The sequence below is a fragment of the Andrographis paniculata genome, unplaced genomic scaffold, assembly GCF_009805555.1.
Source record: "Andrographis paniculata isolate CXL003 unplaced genomic scaffold, ASM980555v1 Contig12END, whole genome shotgun sequence".
NCBI classification, from domain to species: domain Eukaryota; kingdom Viridiplantae; phylum Streptophyta; class Magnoliopsida; order Lamiales; family Acanthaceae; genus Andrographis; species Andrographis paniculata.
Genome location: NW_026137402.1, coordinates 2442888 through 2459771, shown reverse-complemented (window position 1 = coordinate 2459771; position 16884 = coordinate 2442888). Strand labels below are relative to the sequence as shown.

Below are 16884 nucleotides of genomic sequence, written 5' to 3'. Positions count from 1 at the left end.
TTGGATAAACGTCAGGCCGAACCTAATAGTCTGTCAACTAGGTCCAACAAGATAAATCTAGAATAAAAAAACATGTGTGGCAGACATGACATAGGACAATTCATTTTTCAATTTTGTTAGGGTGTGTTTGTTTGAGAGATTTTACCCAAAATTCACTATTTATTCAAATTTTTCCTCAAAAAATATTAAATAAAACACCTATTTTTTATATTTTAAATTATACTAAAATTTAAAAATATCATATGAACACCTATTTATATCACATTATACCATTATTTCAATTCAAAATTTTTATTATTCAAATTCCAACTTAAAATCCAAACCCAAACAAACACAACCTTAGTATATTACGTAACGTTAAATATGGATCAAAGCAACACTTTTTTTATTTATTTATTTATTTTTTTTTTGCACACATAACTATATATTTGAATATATGCACACACATATCTATATATTCTCTATTATTTATAAATATATTTAGTATTTCTATGTCGATTAAAAACTATTACTAACTTTTTATATTTAGTAAGTAGAGTAAAAATCTAATCTAATATCTAATTTCATAGTATTGTATTGGAGACGAAATTATTTCGCTGCTTGTTGACTTTTCAATTTTCTTTTATTTCTTTAAGATTTTTATTATTGTGGAATCCACTATTTAATAATAATAATATAATATAACATAATATAATTTATTTGAGTTTTTCTTCAATGATTTTTTTTTTTTTTTAACAAAATAGCAAAAAAATTTATTGTGATTCCCGAATTTGTTGAAAATTCCTCGTAGTTCTGAAATTCCAAAAAATTTACTTAAATTTACTTGTGGTTTCCAAAATGTTGCAAAAATCCCTCTTCCGTTATGATTTAACGGAGGTTGTATGTCATGAGCCTGAAATGCAATTTTTTGTCCATAAACTGATATATTTATGTATAAAATTACTACAATACCATAATGATACTTTTTACAATAGCTTTTCTTCCTCATTCTTCTTCTTCCTTATTCTTCTTCTTTATACTTTTAAAATTTAATCGCAATTCATTTTTTCTTTCATTTTAAACCCGTTAAACACAAACAAATTTGAAATCGATCTCAAATTTATAACACAATTAATCGATCGGATATGAAGATGGAGACGGAAATGTGTAAGTTATTGCTCATTGTCGATTTCTTCCTCTATTTCACCATACTCACAAATCTAAGAAATTAATTTGACATTCAAATTTGCCCATCTGGTTCCAAACTGCCGGTTTTTCGGTTCTTGAACCGGCAGTTACGGTTCAAATAGAAACCGGATTCAAACCGGTGGAAACTGTGAAGAACAAGAAGGAAAAAGAAGAAGGGAAAGAACATGGTACCGCTGGTTGCAGCGGCGTGAAGAAGAATCGGGGAAGAAAGAAGAATTGGGGAGGAAAAATAAAATAAAGTAAAATTGGAGAAAAAGAGAAAAGAAAGAAGAAAGAAAATTGAAAAAAAAAAAACCTGTTGTGGCTCTTCTGGTCCAGCCGGCTTCTTCCTCTTTATCTTTATCTTCTTCTTCCCCTTCTTTTCTTTTTTTCTCTTTCTCTTCTACATCCGCTTTTGTCCGCCGTTTTCTTTCTCTTCTCATTCTTTTCCAATTCTTCATTCTTTAAAGAAGAATTTGAGATAAAGAAGAAGGAAAAAATATTGGAAAAAAAAAAAAAAGAAAAGAAAGAATCGAGTAGGGCTGCGACCGCATGAAGAAAAATTGGGAAAGAAAAAAAAAATGGAAAAAAAAAAAAAGAGAACAAGCCTAGTACGTGTGTGAAGAAGAATTTAGAGAAGAGAGGATGGAAGAAAGAACAATCCGGTGCGATTAAGGAGAAAAAAAAGAAGAAAGAAGAGCAAGAGAGAGAAATAAATTTAAAAATATATAAATAAAGATATAACGGTTAAATATGATAAAATTTAACGTATCTAGTCAAATTTAGAAAGACGAAAAATGTGCAATATTTTAGAAACTACAAGTAGTTTTTTTCTTTTATAAAATTTTAAATTTTCAGAGAAATTAAAAAACCACATAGAAATTTTTTGTTATATTACTTTTCTTTGTTCATTTTAATACGACGAATCTCATCATTTAAAAATAATATATATAATTGAATTTGATTTGATTTTTTAAAATAATAATATTAATAGATTAATAGTAATAAGTTATAATATTATTTATTATTTTTTTAAAAGTATTGCTAATAATTTTAAAATAAAATTAATATGTAATTAAAATAAATATAGAATATGAATTTAAATATCGTAAAAATGACATTTTAATAAAAAAATATATAATGTGGATATCATTTTATATATAATATACTTTATCTAATACATATAAATAAAAAATATTTTTATTTATTTATAATTAATATATATTAATTTTATAAAAGATGAAGCGTTTTATATATAGATAAATATGTGTTTATTGAGGAGAGATAAAAAAATTAAAGAGTTTTGAGTGCGTTATGATGTTATATGCTATAAAGTTTATTGAGTTGATTTATATTTATTAAGTATAATTTAGATTAGTAAGTTTTACCAAATATAAAAATGTGTCATTTATTATGGAATATATTAAAATAAAATTTGTATTATGTTGGGTTGGCCCATGATATGTTTTGAGGCCTTGTGTATTTTTGTTCAACCACATAAGCTGCCTTGGCCCGATTGTTGGCCTAGTCCAATTCATGGCTCACTTTTCACCATCGATGAATTTCGACCGTTCGATCTTGTGATATTATGTGTACCATATGATCTGATTTAGGGTTTGATATGTGTATATGCCTATGTATTGCACCGCGGCTGTATTTCACTCCAGATTCTTCCTTTCTCTATGAACGTGATCTCTTCTCCAACTCATTATTTTCATCTGTTCGCTCATATGGGTAGCTCGATAGGGATTTGTGTGCGATTGTTCCAAAGATTGTAATAGTTGAGGCTTGTTAGTGTGATTGGTGAGATATTACCGTAGATTCGTGAAATTCTAACGATAGTGAGGGATCGATCGATTTAGTTAGGGTTTGTTCGATTTTGGTGAGATTTGGGGCTGTTCTCGACTGTTTGGCCACGCTGGGCTGAGGAAGCCTCCTCGCCGTTTCTTTCTAACAATAAGAGTGTGCTAGGGGCTGAGTCTCAAATATTTCTTTGTATTTTTGTGTTCTCTTTCTTTGGTTCGCTTCACTACGAGCAATATTTAGAAAATTCTTTTTGTTCGAATTTATTATCAAGTTTTTCATATAAAATCAATTAATTTAGCATTGCACCTTTACAAATAATATATCTCAATTATTTTAATTTTCAGTTCCTGTGACCGCTTCGCTACATTCTCACGCGTTATCTGCTCTTGTGCTGATGTGTTCAATGGGCTCAACTATCCCGAATGGTGTGAACACATTCAGTTTCAACTTGGTGTTTTATGTCTTGGCCTAGCATTACATGTTGCAAAGCCTTTTGCTATTACTGATACTAGCAGTGAAGGTGAAAAATCTCTCTATAATGCTTGGGAGAGATCGAACATATTAACTTTGATGCTTATGTGGAAGAGTATAGAAAGCAACATAAAGTCTACATTTCATAAAATTGAAAATGCTAAGGAATTTATTAAAGCAGTTGGAGAACACTCTCAAACTGCACATAAGTCTCTTGCTGGGATACTAATGGCTTCACTAAGCACCATGAAGTTTGATGGTTCGCGATCCATTCATGAGCATGTCATCAAAATAATGAATCTGAAAGCAAGACTGAAGTCCTTAGGGATGACAGTGGATGACAACTTTCTGGTGCAGTTTATCTTAAATTCACTGCCCCCTGAGTATGTTTATTCCAAATGAACTATAACACCATGAAAGACAAATGGAATGTGAATGAACTTCACAGTAAGCTAGTTCAGTAGGAAACATGAGTTAAGAATAGGGCTCTCATTCAATTAATCTTGCTACCAATCAAAGAGCTCGTAAGAGAGCTAGGAACAAGAAAGGGAAGGGCAAGCATGGACCATTGAAATGAATGCATCGTCTGTCCAAGCCCCGAAGAGGGAACTCAATAATGTCAAGTCGCTTTTGTGGAAAACCCAAACACTTTCAAAGAGATTGTCTGAAACGAAAGACATGGTTCGAAAATAAAGGTACTAATGCTTTTGTATGTTTTGAATAAATTTTAATTGAATTTTCTCATAATACTTGGTGGATTGATTCTAGTTGTACCACTTATATTTCCAAGTCCTTGCAAGGATTTCTTACGATCCAAACCACAAAGTCAAATAAAAGATTTATTTTTATGGGGAATCGAGTCAAAGCTACCATCGAAGCCATAGTGGCCTACCGTTCAATCTTAGATTCTTGAACCATTTAGATTTATTTAAAACTCTTTATGTAGTACCTTATATTTCTCGCAACTTGGTTTTTGTTTCTAAACTCGATTATGTTGGATATTCATTTAATTTTGGTAATTGTTGTTTCACTTTATTCAAACACAATCATCTCATTGTTTCAAGTGTCATTGATAGTGGTCTTTACAAATTTGACCTTGATAACCTCTTTGTTGAAACCCTTTTAACCCTGCATCATGATATTGGAACTAAACGTGGTTTAGTGAATGAAAACTCTGCTTACTTGTGGCACAAACGTTTGGGGCATGCTTCCGAAGAAATAATTATGAGATTAGTGAAGAATGAAATCATTTTGGATTTAGATTTCACTGATCTTGGTATTTGTGTGAATTGTATAAAAGGAAAACAAACAAAACACAAAAAAAATGTGCCACAAGAAGCACACAACTTCTTAAAATGATACACACTAATATTTGCATACCTTTTGATGTATCTTTTTTTGGAAAAGAAAAATATTTCATCACCTTTAGCGATAATTTTTCACGTTATGGTTATGTCTATCTATTACATGAGAAATCTTAGTTAGTAGACGCTCTAGAAGTGTTTATTAATGGGGTTGAAAGAAAACTAGATAGAAAAGTAAAAATCATCATATCTGATAGAGGCAATGAATACTATGGAAAATATAATGAATCGGGTCAATACCCAGGTTTGTTTGCCAAATTTCTTGAAAGACGTGGCATATGTGTTCAATACACTACGCCTGGTACACCATAACAAAATAGTGTAGCTGAAAGGCGTAATCGAACTCTCTTGGATATGGTTAGGAGTATGCTTTGTAATTCTTCACTACCCATATTGTTGTGGATGTATGCACTTAAAACTGTTATATACTTATTAAACAGGATTCCTAGTAAAATAGTTCCTAAAACTTACTTTGAGATGTGGACTGGTTGGAAAACCTAGTTTGAGGCACTTGCATATTGGGGTTGCCCGGCAGAGATAAGAGATTATAATCCACATGAAAGAAAATTAGACTCAAGAACGATCATTGGTTTTTTCATTGGTTATTTCGACAAGTCTAAAGGTTATAAGTTTTATTGTTCTAATCATAGTACAAGAATTATTGAAGCTTTAAATGAAAAGTTCATTGAGAATGGTGAAGTTAGTAGGAGTCAAGAACCTCGAAAAGTTGGCATTCAAGAAGTTAGGGTACACATTCATGTACCACTGAATCCTAACAATGTTGTTGTCTCTCTTGTTGTTGAATCTCCTAACACTAGACACGGACAACAAATTAACGATCTATTGACCCAAAATGAAAATAATGGACTTACAATAGATGAGCCATGTGAAATATCATTAAGAAGGTCTAAAAGACAAATACATCTTTCTATTTCCAATTATTACATGGTATACCTACAAAAGTTTGGATGTGATTTAAGGCTCAATGATGATCCAGTTTCGTTTTCACATGCCATGGAAAGTGATAATTCTAATAAGTGGTTAGATGCCATGAATGATGAGTTAAAGTGTATGAAACATAATAATGTCTGGGACCTTGTCAAGTTTCCTGAAGGTTGTAAACGAGTCGGGTGTAAATGGGTATTCAAGACCAAATGTGAATTAAATGGCAACATCGAAAGATACAAGCCTAGACTTGTTGCCAAGGGTTTTACTCAGAAAAATGGTGTTGATTATAAAGAGACATTTAAGATTTGTTTAGAATTATCATGTCTTTGGTGGTTTATTATGATTTAGAATGACGCCAAATGAATGTGAAGATAGCCTTTTTAAATGAAAATTTGGATGAGAAAATTTATAATGGAACAACTTAAAGGCTTTTCCATCGAAGGAAAGAAAAATATGGTATGTAAACTTAAGAAATTAATATACAAGCTTAAACAAGCTTCCCGACAATGGTATCTCAAATTTTATGATATTATAACTTTTTTTGGATTGAACAAAAACACTGTCTATAGATATGTGGATCGGAAAATCAATCCACTCTGACGTTAGATGGGCCAGCGGACACGGGTTCCATGCCGAGGGGAGGGGCACAATTTGATTGGCCGGCCTTCCCAGTCGCGTAATGGCTGTTGAATATTTCGTGACAAAAGTCAAAGTGGGCAAATGGACGGGTCAGTAAATGACCGTTCCCGAGGTGGGCCTGCAAGTCCACAGTGGGTATCACTTAGACACTACGTCGTTTCTCTACGTTAATTATATTTTGGGATCAGGGGTGGTACCGATAACCAAGCAGTTTTACGGGCTTCACTGGCAACTACTACCTCTGTGTCGGCATCCCAGCCAAGTCCCGCTTGCCGTACAACAAGATCACGCAGTATTGATTTTCATCCGCTTGAATTTTCCGATTGCAGTTTTTTTTTTTTTTTTTTGCACATTGCGTAGTTTTTCTTTTATGGCAATTCACCATATATATATATATATAAAAGTATCGAACATATTTGAATGTATAAAAATATCAATGACTTATACATTAGTAATATGAGTTTGTTGAAACAATTTTGTTAGAAACATCAGTGTTTGTAATAATTTATTTGATAAAAAATATAGCGAAAAATATTAAATTTATTTTATATAAGTATAATAATAATATTTTTGTTTAATATTTATTTTAAAATTTATTTTGAATTTATTTGAAAAGTAATTACTCCCTTCGTCCCATAACAAAGTTCCATTTTTCATTTTAGTCCGTCCCATAACAAAGTATTCATTTCCTTTTTTAGTAAATGTACTATCTACCTAACATTACAAATACTCTTATAACCTACAATATATTACACAAATGTCATTATCTTTATATCACACATACTAATAAAGTTATTTTAGTCATTTCTATTTTATTCCTACTATATCTCAATATAATACTAATATTTATAAAATTATGTACAAAAAAATAATGAATATTTACTTATGGAACGGATGAAGTATAATTTTTTTCATCTTAATCAACAAATAGAAAGTGAGAAGAATGAGAGATATTATATTGCTAAAAATTAATTTATAAATTTTGAAAATAAAATTAATATATTTAATTTATAATAAAAAAATATTATATCAAATTATATACATATCATAATGATATCAAAATTAAATTTTAATGAATTATTATATATTATATTGCTATATTTAGAAAGAAAAAATATATAAAACAAATTATATAATTTATAATATGATTATGAAGGATATTTTGGGTAAAAAAAATTAATCATGTCATATAATCTAACAAAGTAAATATAATATAATTTTATCTATTGTTTAATCTATCAACATAAACATTATATTAAGGGAGAATTGGTCTGCACTCCTTGTCAGTAGTGTAGAATTTATATTCAGTCCCTATTATTAAAAAGTTGATCTCACTCTCTCCTTTTCATTATTGATTTAAATTTTATCCCTATTTTTTTTATTTTTTCATTAAATAGTATAGTATAAATATGATGTACCCTTAAAATATATTTAAATACTTTTAACATTTTTTTATATACTTATAGCACATTCCACTCTACCTATACTACGTCTCGGTCTACCTAAATTGTTCTACTGATATACCTTTATTTATGTTTTGTGTACTTTTGTATGTGTATTTAAAAAATAATAATAATAATAATAAATAATTATAATTACGTTTTATTATGGAATGAAAAAAAAAAAAAAAAAAAAACAACTACATTCTTCTCATATCCCAAAGAAAATCATATACCCGTCATTCTCGTTCATGTACCCCAGTATATTGAAATTTTTCCTCCTTCAAGCAATCAATCGCTCTTATTTCCCCTCAAATTTATTCATATTCATTGAGATTTCTAAATTTGCACTAATATTATTGTATTATCGGAATCTAATTGTAAAATAAAATATACATAATGTAAAAATTATAATGTGACTAATTTATTGAAATACAATTCAAAATTAGTACGTAGAATTGAAATAAAATCATGATATGTATATATATATATATTCATTCAATCAATAGAAGTTACACATTTATATTAAAAAAAATTGCAATAGAAAATTAAATATATAGATTTTAAATACAACAATGATTATATATATCATTTTATCAATATGAGTTTACTTACTCTTTTAATTCTACCTATAAAATGAAAAAATTTGATATTAATAATTTATATTATTTTTGTACAAAATTCATAATTATATTTAATATAATACTCCCTCCGTCCCAAAAGAGATGTCTTATTGGATGTTGACACGGAAATTAAGAAATAATAGTATTTAATTGAAAGTGGGGTATAAAGTAGAATGTAAAAGACTAAAAATTTCTTGCTTTTTTAAGGATTTTAAAAGTAGGTTAGAGTAATAATTATGGGTAGTTTGGAAAAGTAAAAATAATTTTGTTATAAAGTGGAGACCACGGTTATTAAATAAAGGAAATAAGACAATTGTTTTGGGATAAACGAAAATGGAAAAATAATACAACTTTTTTGGGACGGAGGAAGCATAAAATATTACGTAAATATTATAAAAATATTATACATAATATAAACTTTATCATATGATTCAATAGAATATTATCACAATAAATATCTATCTATCTATATATATAATTATTCTATCAAATATTTAAAATCCTATATATAAGATAGAATTTTTTTTAAATATTAATACTAGTAATAAAATTTATTTATAGTATTTTATATATTTTAAATACTTACTATGTATAAAGGTTAGGGTTCGTTTGTTTTGTGTTTTGATTTGAAGGAATTTTTTTTTATGTGAAATATAAAAAAAAAATATATAGATAATATAAATATCATGAGTGTGCGTAAATATATTAATTTTTGTAGAAAAATATTTTGAAATTTTTTCAAAAAACAAACAAATCCTTATTTTATAGAAAATAAAATTTATAAGAAAATAAAACTAAATAATTTTTCCTATCAAAGATTTATATTAAATATACAGGTCATAATTTTGTATAATTTTTTTTTTAATCTTTACTAATATTTTTTTTATTCTAAAACGTGAAAATAAAATAAATATAAATATAATTTTATTAAAAAAGTAAATTAACTCTTTAAAAGAACTAATAAAAACAGATAGAGACAATTTTTTTGTGTTATTAAACAATTCTAATTATAACAATACACCTAAAAAGTAAATATATAAAAAAATAAATTATTTAAATACACATTCTAAACATTTATGCATACACCATTTTAACATTTATGCATATATCAGTTTAACATTCATGCATATATCCCACTGATAGAGGTAGTGGTCTCACGGAGTGCTTTAATTGTCTTCTTCGTTTGGAAATTGATTGATATCAACTACATTTTAAAATACCTACAGCTATATATAATATTTAATTAACCACCAATTATACATTGACTACCGGTGTTTGTACCTCGAGGATATTATTGCATATGTGCACTAAAGATATACCCTAGTGTAATTGTTATGTACTTGCAACATAAAGTCATATGCTCCGCTAACGCGTATATATGCCCTGGTTATATATGGTTGGAAAAATGGATCGTGTTTGGTTCAACATATTCAATTGCTCTTAGTAACCAGAGATAAATTCATCATTATTGTGTTCTCACGACTCCCTGACATGTAAGTAAAGAAAAGAACACATAATTACTATATATGGCCAAACAAGTAAGAAATGACGTTAAGTTTGTTGGTTGTTACTCATGCATCACTACTCTCACAAATTGATTATTTTTTAGACATATTGCGTAGTAATCCACACCGTAACACACACAAAAACATTTAGTTCACCAAGGCTGAGAGAAGAAGTGTTCTCACCAAGTATGCGAATTGGCTCTCTCCATTAAAATGACTGAAATTAACTACACTTGAAGATACCTGATAATACACAAATAATACCTAAGAAACCATTATTTATACCTCGCATGTAGGTGTTTGTACCCAGATCACATTTCTTATGTACCTACATAAAATATCGACATACCCTAGGGCGGATCTTAACTACTTATAATAATAGTCTCGTATGCTTCAGTAAAGAGTATATATGCTCCAATAACATGTGGTTGGAGAACAATCATTTTTTTGTTCAAAATATTCATTTGTTGACGGTAACTAAGGATGCGTTCATTATCATAGTCTTCCTGTGACACCTCAAATTGTCAGAAAAGGTAAACAACACATATTTATTATGAATGGTTAACCAAGTAAAAAATGACTTGGATAGGCTGTATGAGATATGTACTATTATAGTCCAACCTCAACTAGTAGATGTCTAATAAAGTCATAAGTGACTAAATTAAATTATATTGGTTGTTAGAGTACATGATTGCTATCACAAATTGAAAATCTTTAGATCTATTACATATTAATTCACATCGTAGCGCACACAATAATTTTTGGTCAAGGGCATCTAAGCATAGGGTATGACTCGGCTAAGCAGGTGAGTATTCTAGAGCAGCTATGTTGTACCTCCAACCTGGTTATATCAGGTACACCAAAACAGTTCAAACCGTCGGTTACGGTTTATCAAAATATCAAACCGAAACCGAACATTCTGAATGACGGTTTCGATTGCGGTTTAAAAAACTGACGGTTACGGTTTGAATCGCCGATTTATGTACATTCATTTTTAATATTTTTTTTCCTTTTTAAGTTTTTCTAAATTTAAAAATTTATTCAAAAATATTATTTTCTATTTTAATTTCATTCAAATATATTTATTATTTATTTATTATGTAAAATCATATAAATAATAATTGCTAGAATTGTTACAATATAAAAGTAATTAAAATAATAAATTTACTAAGTAATTAAATCAAATTAAATTTTAAATTAACATAAACAAAATTAAATTTTAAGAAATTGATGTGTATTTAGATAATAAGATAGTTTAAATTAAATATAATTGTATGATAAGAAATACAAAATCTAAAATATAAATAAATAAAATAATGTATATTATTATTATATAATTAATAATTATTTATTTTTATTAATATTAATATTATCTTTATTTTTATTTTTATAACAATTTAATTATATATAGTAATTTTAATTACATCCACTCTCCACATTCCACCGCAGCTACAGTTGCAATGGTTCGTTTTTTTTTTTTTTTTTTTTTTTTTTTTGTATTTTCTTCTTTTTGCAATTTTGTTTTTTTTCTTCTTTCCTCCTGCTTCTTCTTAACTGTCGCCGCCCGCCCATAACATTCTATAATCCACAATCGCAGCCGGTGTATAGGTTTAAAATTAAAAAGAAAAAATAATGGCTGAACCGCCGGTTGAAATCGTAAATCGGCGATTTGAACCAGCAGTTTGCATTTTGACAAATATATAAACCGTAACAAGAGGTTCGAAAACTGGTAAACCGGAGATTCGGAACTACGTGGACAAATTTAAACAAAATGTATTGTAAGTATATAAAATAAATTTGGAAGCATTTAAAGATATTTTAGAGGTACATTCAATTTTTACTGAATAAAATCTAAAATATGGACTAATATTAAACTAAATATGTAAAGGGGGGAATGCAAACCAATTGTTTTAAAATAGAGACTGAATTATAACTAAACATTACCTGTAAGGAGTCCACACCAATTATCCGTTATATTAATTAATCATTTGATTATTTAATTTATTGAAATAATAATTAGTATTATAATGCAATCTCCCTCCTTAAAAATTATTTATATTTTGGGGCTGGGGTAAGTTGACCCCTAGGCCCGTATAATTCCTCTATGAAATATCATAAAATAATTTAATTGATGCAATGTGTCATGTAGAATTATTATTATTATTATTATTATTATTATTATTATTATGCGTTTACAATGTGAGAATCCCTAATTGTTACTTTTCGAGTTTGAACTTTCAGTCAAATTTAATAGTTTGTAACTAGATCCGACAAGATAAGTCACACTAGACGAACCATATATGACAGACAAAACCTGAAGACGTCGAAGTTTGAACTCATAATTTCACGATCACGAGTTCATCCCCACACTTTATGATTTATTAATATACTTTATATTTTAAGATCAACTATAGTACACATTATATAAATTGGTGTTATATTTTGTACGTATTTGTATTATATTAATACAGGATAAAACAAAATATCTATATCATAAAATAACATTATAGAATATACTATTATAGTATTACAACTATTTGAGCATGTAACAAGAAAGAACCAAACACACACTTAACTATTGCCTCCCCATCCATTACATGAATATGAATGCATCAATATGAATTTATATGATCTCTTCTACTACTATTACATCCATCACTTGCATTTCGTCAGCCGGCAAGTCCCTCCGGCGCCGGAGTTCGCCTTCATGAAGTTCATCGCCGTTCGGAGGACTTGCCGCTTCGACCCCATCAACGCCAAGTTCATGTGCTGGATCACGGCCACCGGGTGGTAAGAAAACCCGATGCTGTTGTAAGAATTAAGGAGCGCCGTCGTCCCTTCCCTTAGAAGCGTATTGTACGGCTCCCCCCGGCCTGTTAACGCTTCTTCGAGGCTTATCTCCGTGCCGTATCTCCGTGCGGCGATCAACCCGAATGCCGCCGCCACTTTGGTGCCCGGCGCCACCACTCGCCAATGGCATCGATGCTCCGGCGCCATCCATTGCCTAGTACAAAAAAACAAAAGATTAACATTATCGCCATAATAGTACTCCTTCCGTCTCAAAAGTATAATCTTATTGTGTTGGACACGAGATTTAAAAAATATTGATATTATATTAGTAGTTGATAAAAAGTAAGGATAAATGACTTTTTTTCCCTCTGTGAGTATATTAGTGTAAAAAATAATGGTAATTGTGAAATAATAATGAAAAAATAAGGATAATTTTATGGTGACATGGTTATTTATAGAAATGAGACCATTGTCTTGGAACGGACAAAAATTATAAACAATACTATTATATTGAGACAGAAAAAATATTGTAAATAACTGAGAAAAAAAAAAAAAAAAATTCCTCAACATCAACATCTCTCTGCTCTATTCAATATATATAGATACACACTCATGTATCTATATATACACCCATGGTTTGTGTGGGCAGAAGATGATGTATTTGGATCCTCAACAGTTGTTCAGTTCTCACACACACATAATGTTATACATATATGTATACATATCTATACATACAATTTTTTGTATGTATAGCATATACACACATATTGTACCAATGGATGATCCGATCGACTACTTACCGATACGAACACGCGGAAACTTCTAGAACCGGCGGCGAGGGGGGCAACGGGGGAAGCTGCGGGGGCCGCGGGGGCAATGCCGGGAGCCTAACCGGCGGGGGCCTCGCCGGAACTCTCGGCGGCAAATTCGGAATCCGGACAGGCGGAGCCGGCCTAGCGGGCAGGAAGTGTCCCGGCCGGGCAGTTCTCGGGCAGAACGGCATCGGGGCAGCCGGCTGCGCCACCAACGGATCGACGGCATACATTTCCATGTCGAACAATTTTAGAATAATTCGAAGATGCTTCGGGGGTCCGGCAACGGCGCCGCAGCGGTTCGTTCCGCGGCGGTTTCCGGCGACCTGAGCGTAGCAGCGGCTGAGGTCCGGCGAGCCGTCGAATCGGAGCACGTAGTTTCCGAGCCAATTCGTCGTCTCTTCGCCCCACAGCGTGTACTGCCCGTCGCTCCCGGGGCAGGCCATTGCAACCTTAATACCTACAACAAAAAATAAAAGGATCGATCATTCCTCCATACCACGTGGTAGCGTTTTCGTGAAGTTATATAATTAAAGATTGAAAGAAGTTACCGTATAACGGATAGTCGAAAAGGGAGACTTGGCCGTCCCTGCACTGATCGCAGAAGACTGTTCCGGTGACCATTGCAGCTCCTTGAGCTCCATCAATGGCTGCTGAGAGAATTACCAGAGCTGCTAGGACAAGAGGATTACTGTGTCGGAAATCCATCGAATATTCTGCAAATCAGGACAGTGGAAAATAACAGAGATGTAAGAATGTATATATAATGCCATTGTTCAACTGCATCCATTGATGGACAGATTTGCAAAAATTTGAAAAACCAGGGAAAGAAGAGAGACGGGCATTAAAGGGGCAGCTGGAATTGTTAGGGCAAATAATCACAATCCAAAATGGTTGCAATAATTTGGATATCTTGTCTGTAATAAATGGGAAAATTTATTAACTCGAAAGGGTATTTGATTCATCATTTTGGATGATTTTGGTTCTAATCATTTTTTTGAAAGTGTTTGTAATTTGTCGAAGAACAACCAAGAAGATGAGAAGATTAAAATTTTAGACAAAAAGTTGGGTTGTTTTTAGATATGTTTTAGAAGTTTTATTTAATAGAATTTTTTGGAATAATAAAAAATTGAATAAAAAATCCATAAATGATGTGTGATGTGATGTACATATATGTTGAATTTTATGTTTAGTAGAAATTAGAAAATAAGGTGTTTACCTTGTGATTTTTTAATTTTTTTATTTTAATTTTGATTTTGATTTTCGGTTGGAATAGTTATTTGAACTAAGTAGTACTCACTCCGTTCCACATAATTTGTTTCTATTTTTTATTTTCGTTTATCCACATAATTTGTCTTTTTCTTTTTTTGGAAAATTGATTATACACTTTAATTATATTCTAAAATTTAAAATTTAATCTTAATCTTAATTTATAATTATTTTTACTAAATAATAATTATTTTTTCTAATATATTTTTTAATTACTTACTAATTATACTTTACCTCAGTTTTCATATCTACAGTAATGCTCATCTTATCCGGATGGAGTATTTTATAGGAATTTGGAAGATTGAATAGTAACATAAAAATAGTTATATAATGAATAAAGTCGTTTTTTTATATAAAAAATAAAAATTTTATACTATGATTTTTAAAAAAACTACTATAGTAATACAAATATTTTTTGAACTCTTAATGTTATTTATATATATTAATTTTTCAAAAAAAAAAAAGGGTCGTATTCAAATATTTAATTTTATACTCTAAACATGAAAATTTAGAAAAAAAAATATGATCCATAAATAATTAGTGATTAAAGCAGTTCATTATTTTTTAAATATATATATATATAACTTGTAAAACATACAGGAACATAAATATACCAGATGTAAGACGGAAAAATAGTACTCCTTCCATCCGACTCTTACCATTTGTATAATTTTTTTTTTATGAATGTTATTATAAAATACTGATGAAAGTATTTTTGCAATTTTTTTAATTTATACTATATTTTGATATAATAATTAATATTTAAAGATGAACACAAAAAAACAAAACATAAACGAGACCTTTAAAAAGAGACGGAGGTAATAGTATTTTTAAAATTATTCAAAACTTCCAATTCAAAACTTCCAAATTGATGTCAAAGCAGTATTTTGTTTTTAATTGATTGTATTTAGCTATAATTGGATAAATAGGTAATTGTGGACTTTTAAGTACAAAGTCATGCCTAATGGAAGACAAGAAAGTAGTTCTAGAGTAAGAACCACATGTGCTTCATCACATCACTGTCTACCTATAGCTTAGCTTCTCTAGCCATTAATCCAACCCCTATTATCTCTATCATTATTTTGATGCACAAATAAATATAGCAGCTCATAATTTTCACTGTTCGAATTTTGATTTTGCATTATTTTCCCTCTTCTTCCCTTCATTTAATGTCGCTCTTGTTTTTTCCAAACTTAGGCAACAAAACAAGACACCATAGGCATATCAGAATCACACACAGATTTCGAATAAAAGATGATCGATGCAAGAACAGAAAGGTTTCGAGACGTTGTACAATACCTCAGTTTCTCCAAACATCTCCCATGTCCTAACGAGAGCGCATTGAGAAACCAAACTGCGCCTGATGTGGGATCTAAATAGTAGACGAAGCGAAAAAAATGTCGATGAAGCAGATGTAAAACAGTTGATCCAAAGTATTTGCATGAATTACAATGGTATCTAACTAAACCTTGGTGTTTTGGTTCTATAAAACCGCATATTCCCTGAAATATGTAGTCGAGAACAGATGATGAAAAGCTGCAAATTTTCTTCTACAACACAAAACGACTAAATAGTCGTCGATACTAAAAGACTGTTGTTGCAGTGCTAAATTATAAAACACAACATGATTTATATTAATATAACACAAATATCACAACTGGACTGCTAAAGAGTCGCACAATACTAGAAGGGCATTGTTACCATGCTAAATAATAGACTAACTCGACTACTAGAGAATTATAAATGCTAACAACACACCTACAAATAAGAACTGACAACACACGTTTTTATTTAGGCGGCGGCTACAGTGTTGAATTTTAAAATTCAGCACTGTGCTGACAATATACCGCAGCACACACACGGTGTGCTATCAGACAGCACATGAACTAACAACAAATGCTATAGTCTTATACAATACTTGATATCAGCACACTACATATTGTTATACAGCACATAATTATTATTCACAGTATATGTTGTATATAATAAAACTGTATTTTGTTTGTATATATTACGGGTGCTGATTTTTCCTATTCAGCAACCATCCTCTA

At 30.2% G+C, this 16884-nt stretch overlaps 1 protein-coding gene across 1 annotated transcript; it reads right to left on the bottom strand.

Moving 5' to 3' along the window:
• Positions 1-12486: 12486 nt before the first annotated feature.
• Positions 12487-16871, bottom strand: LOC127253320 (uncharacterized). Its single transcript, XM_051277864.1, has 5 exons — positions 16302-16871; positions 16133-16205; positions 14116-14280; positions 13553-14024; positions 12487-12966 (listed from the first exon to the last, which is right to left on the bottom strand). The coding sequence occupies exons 3-5, from the start codon at positions 14270-14272 to the stop codon at positions 12618-12620; spliced, it is 978 nt and encodes a 325-aa protein (XP_051133821.1). The 5' UTR covers positions 14273-14280; positions 16133-16205; positions 16302-16871; the 3' UTR covers positions 12487-12617.
• Between the last annotated feature and the right edge of the window lie 13 nt (positions 16872-16884).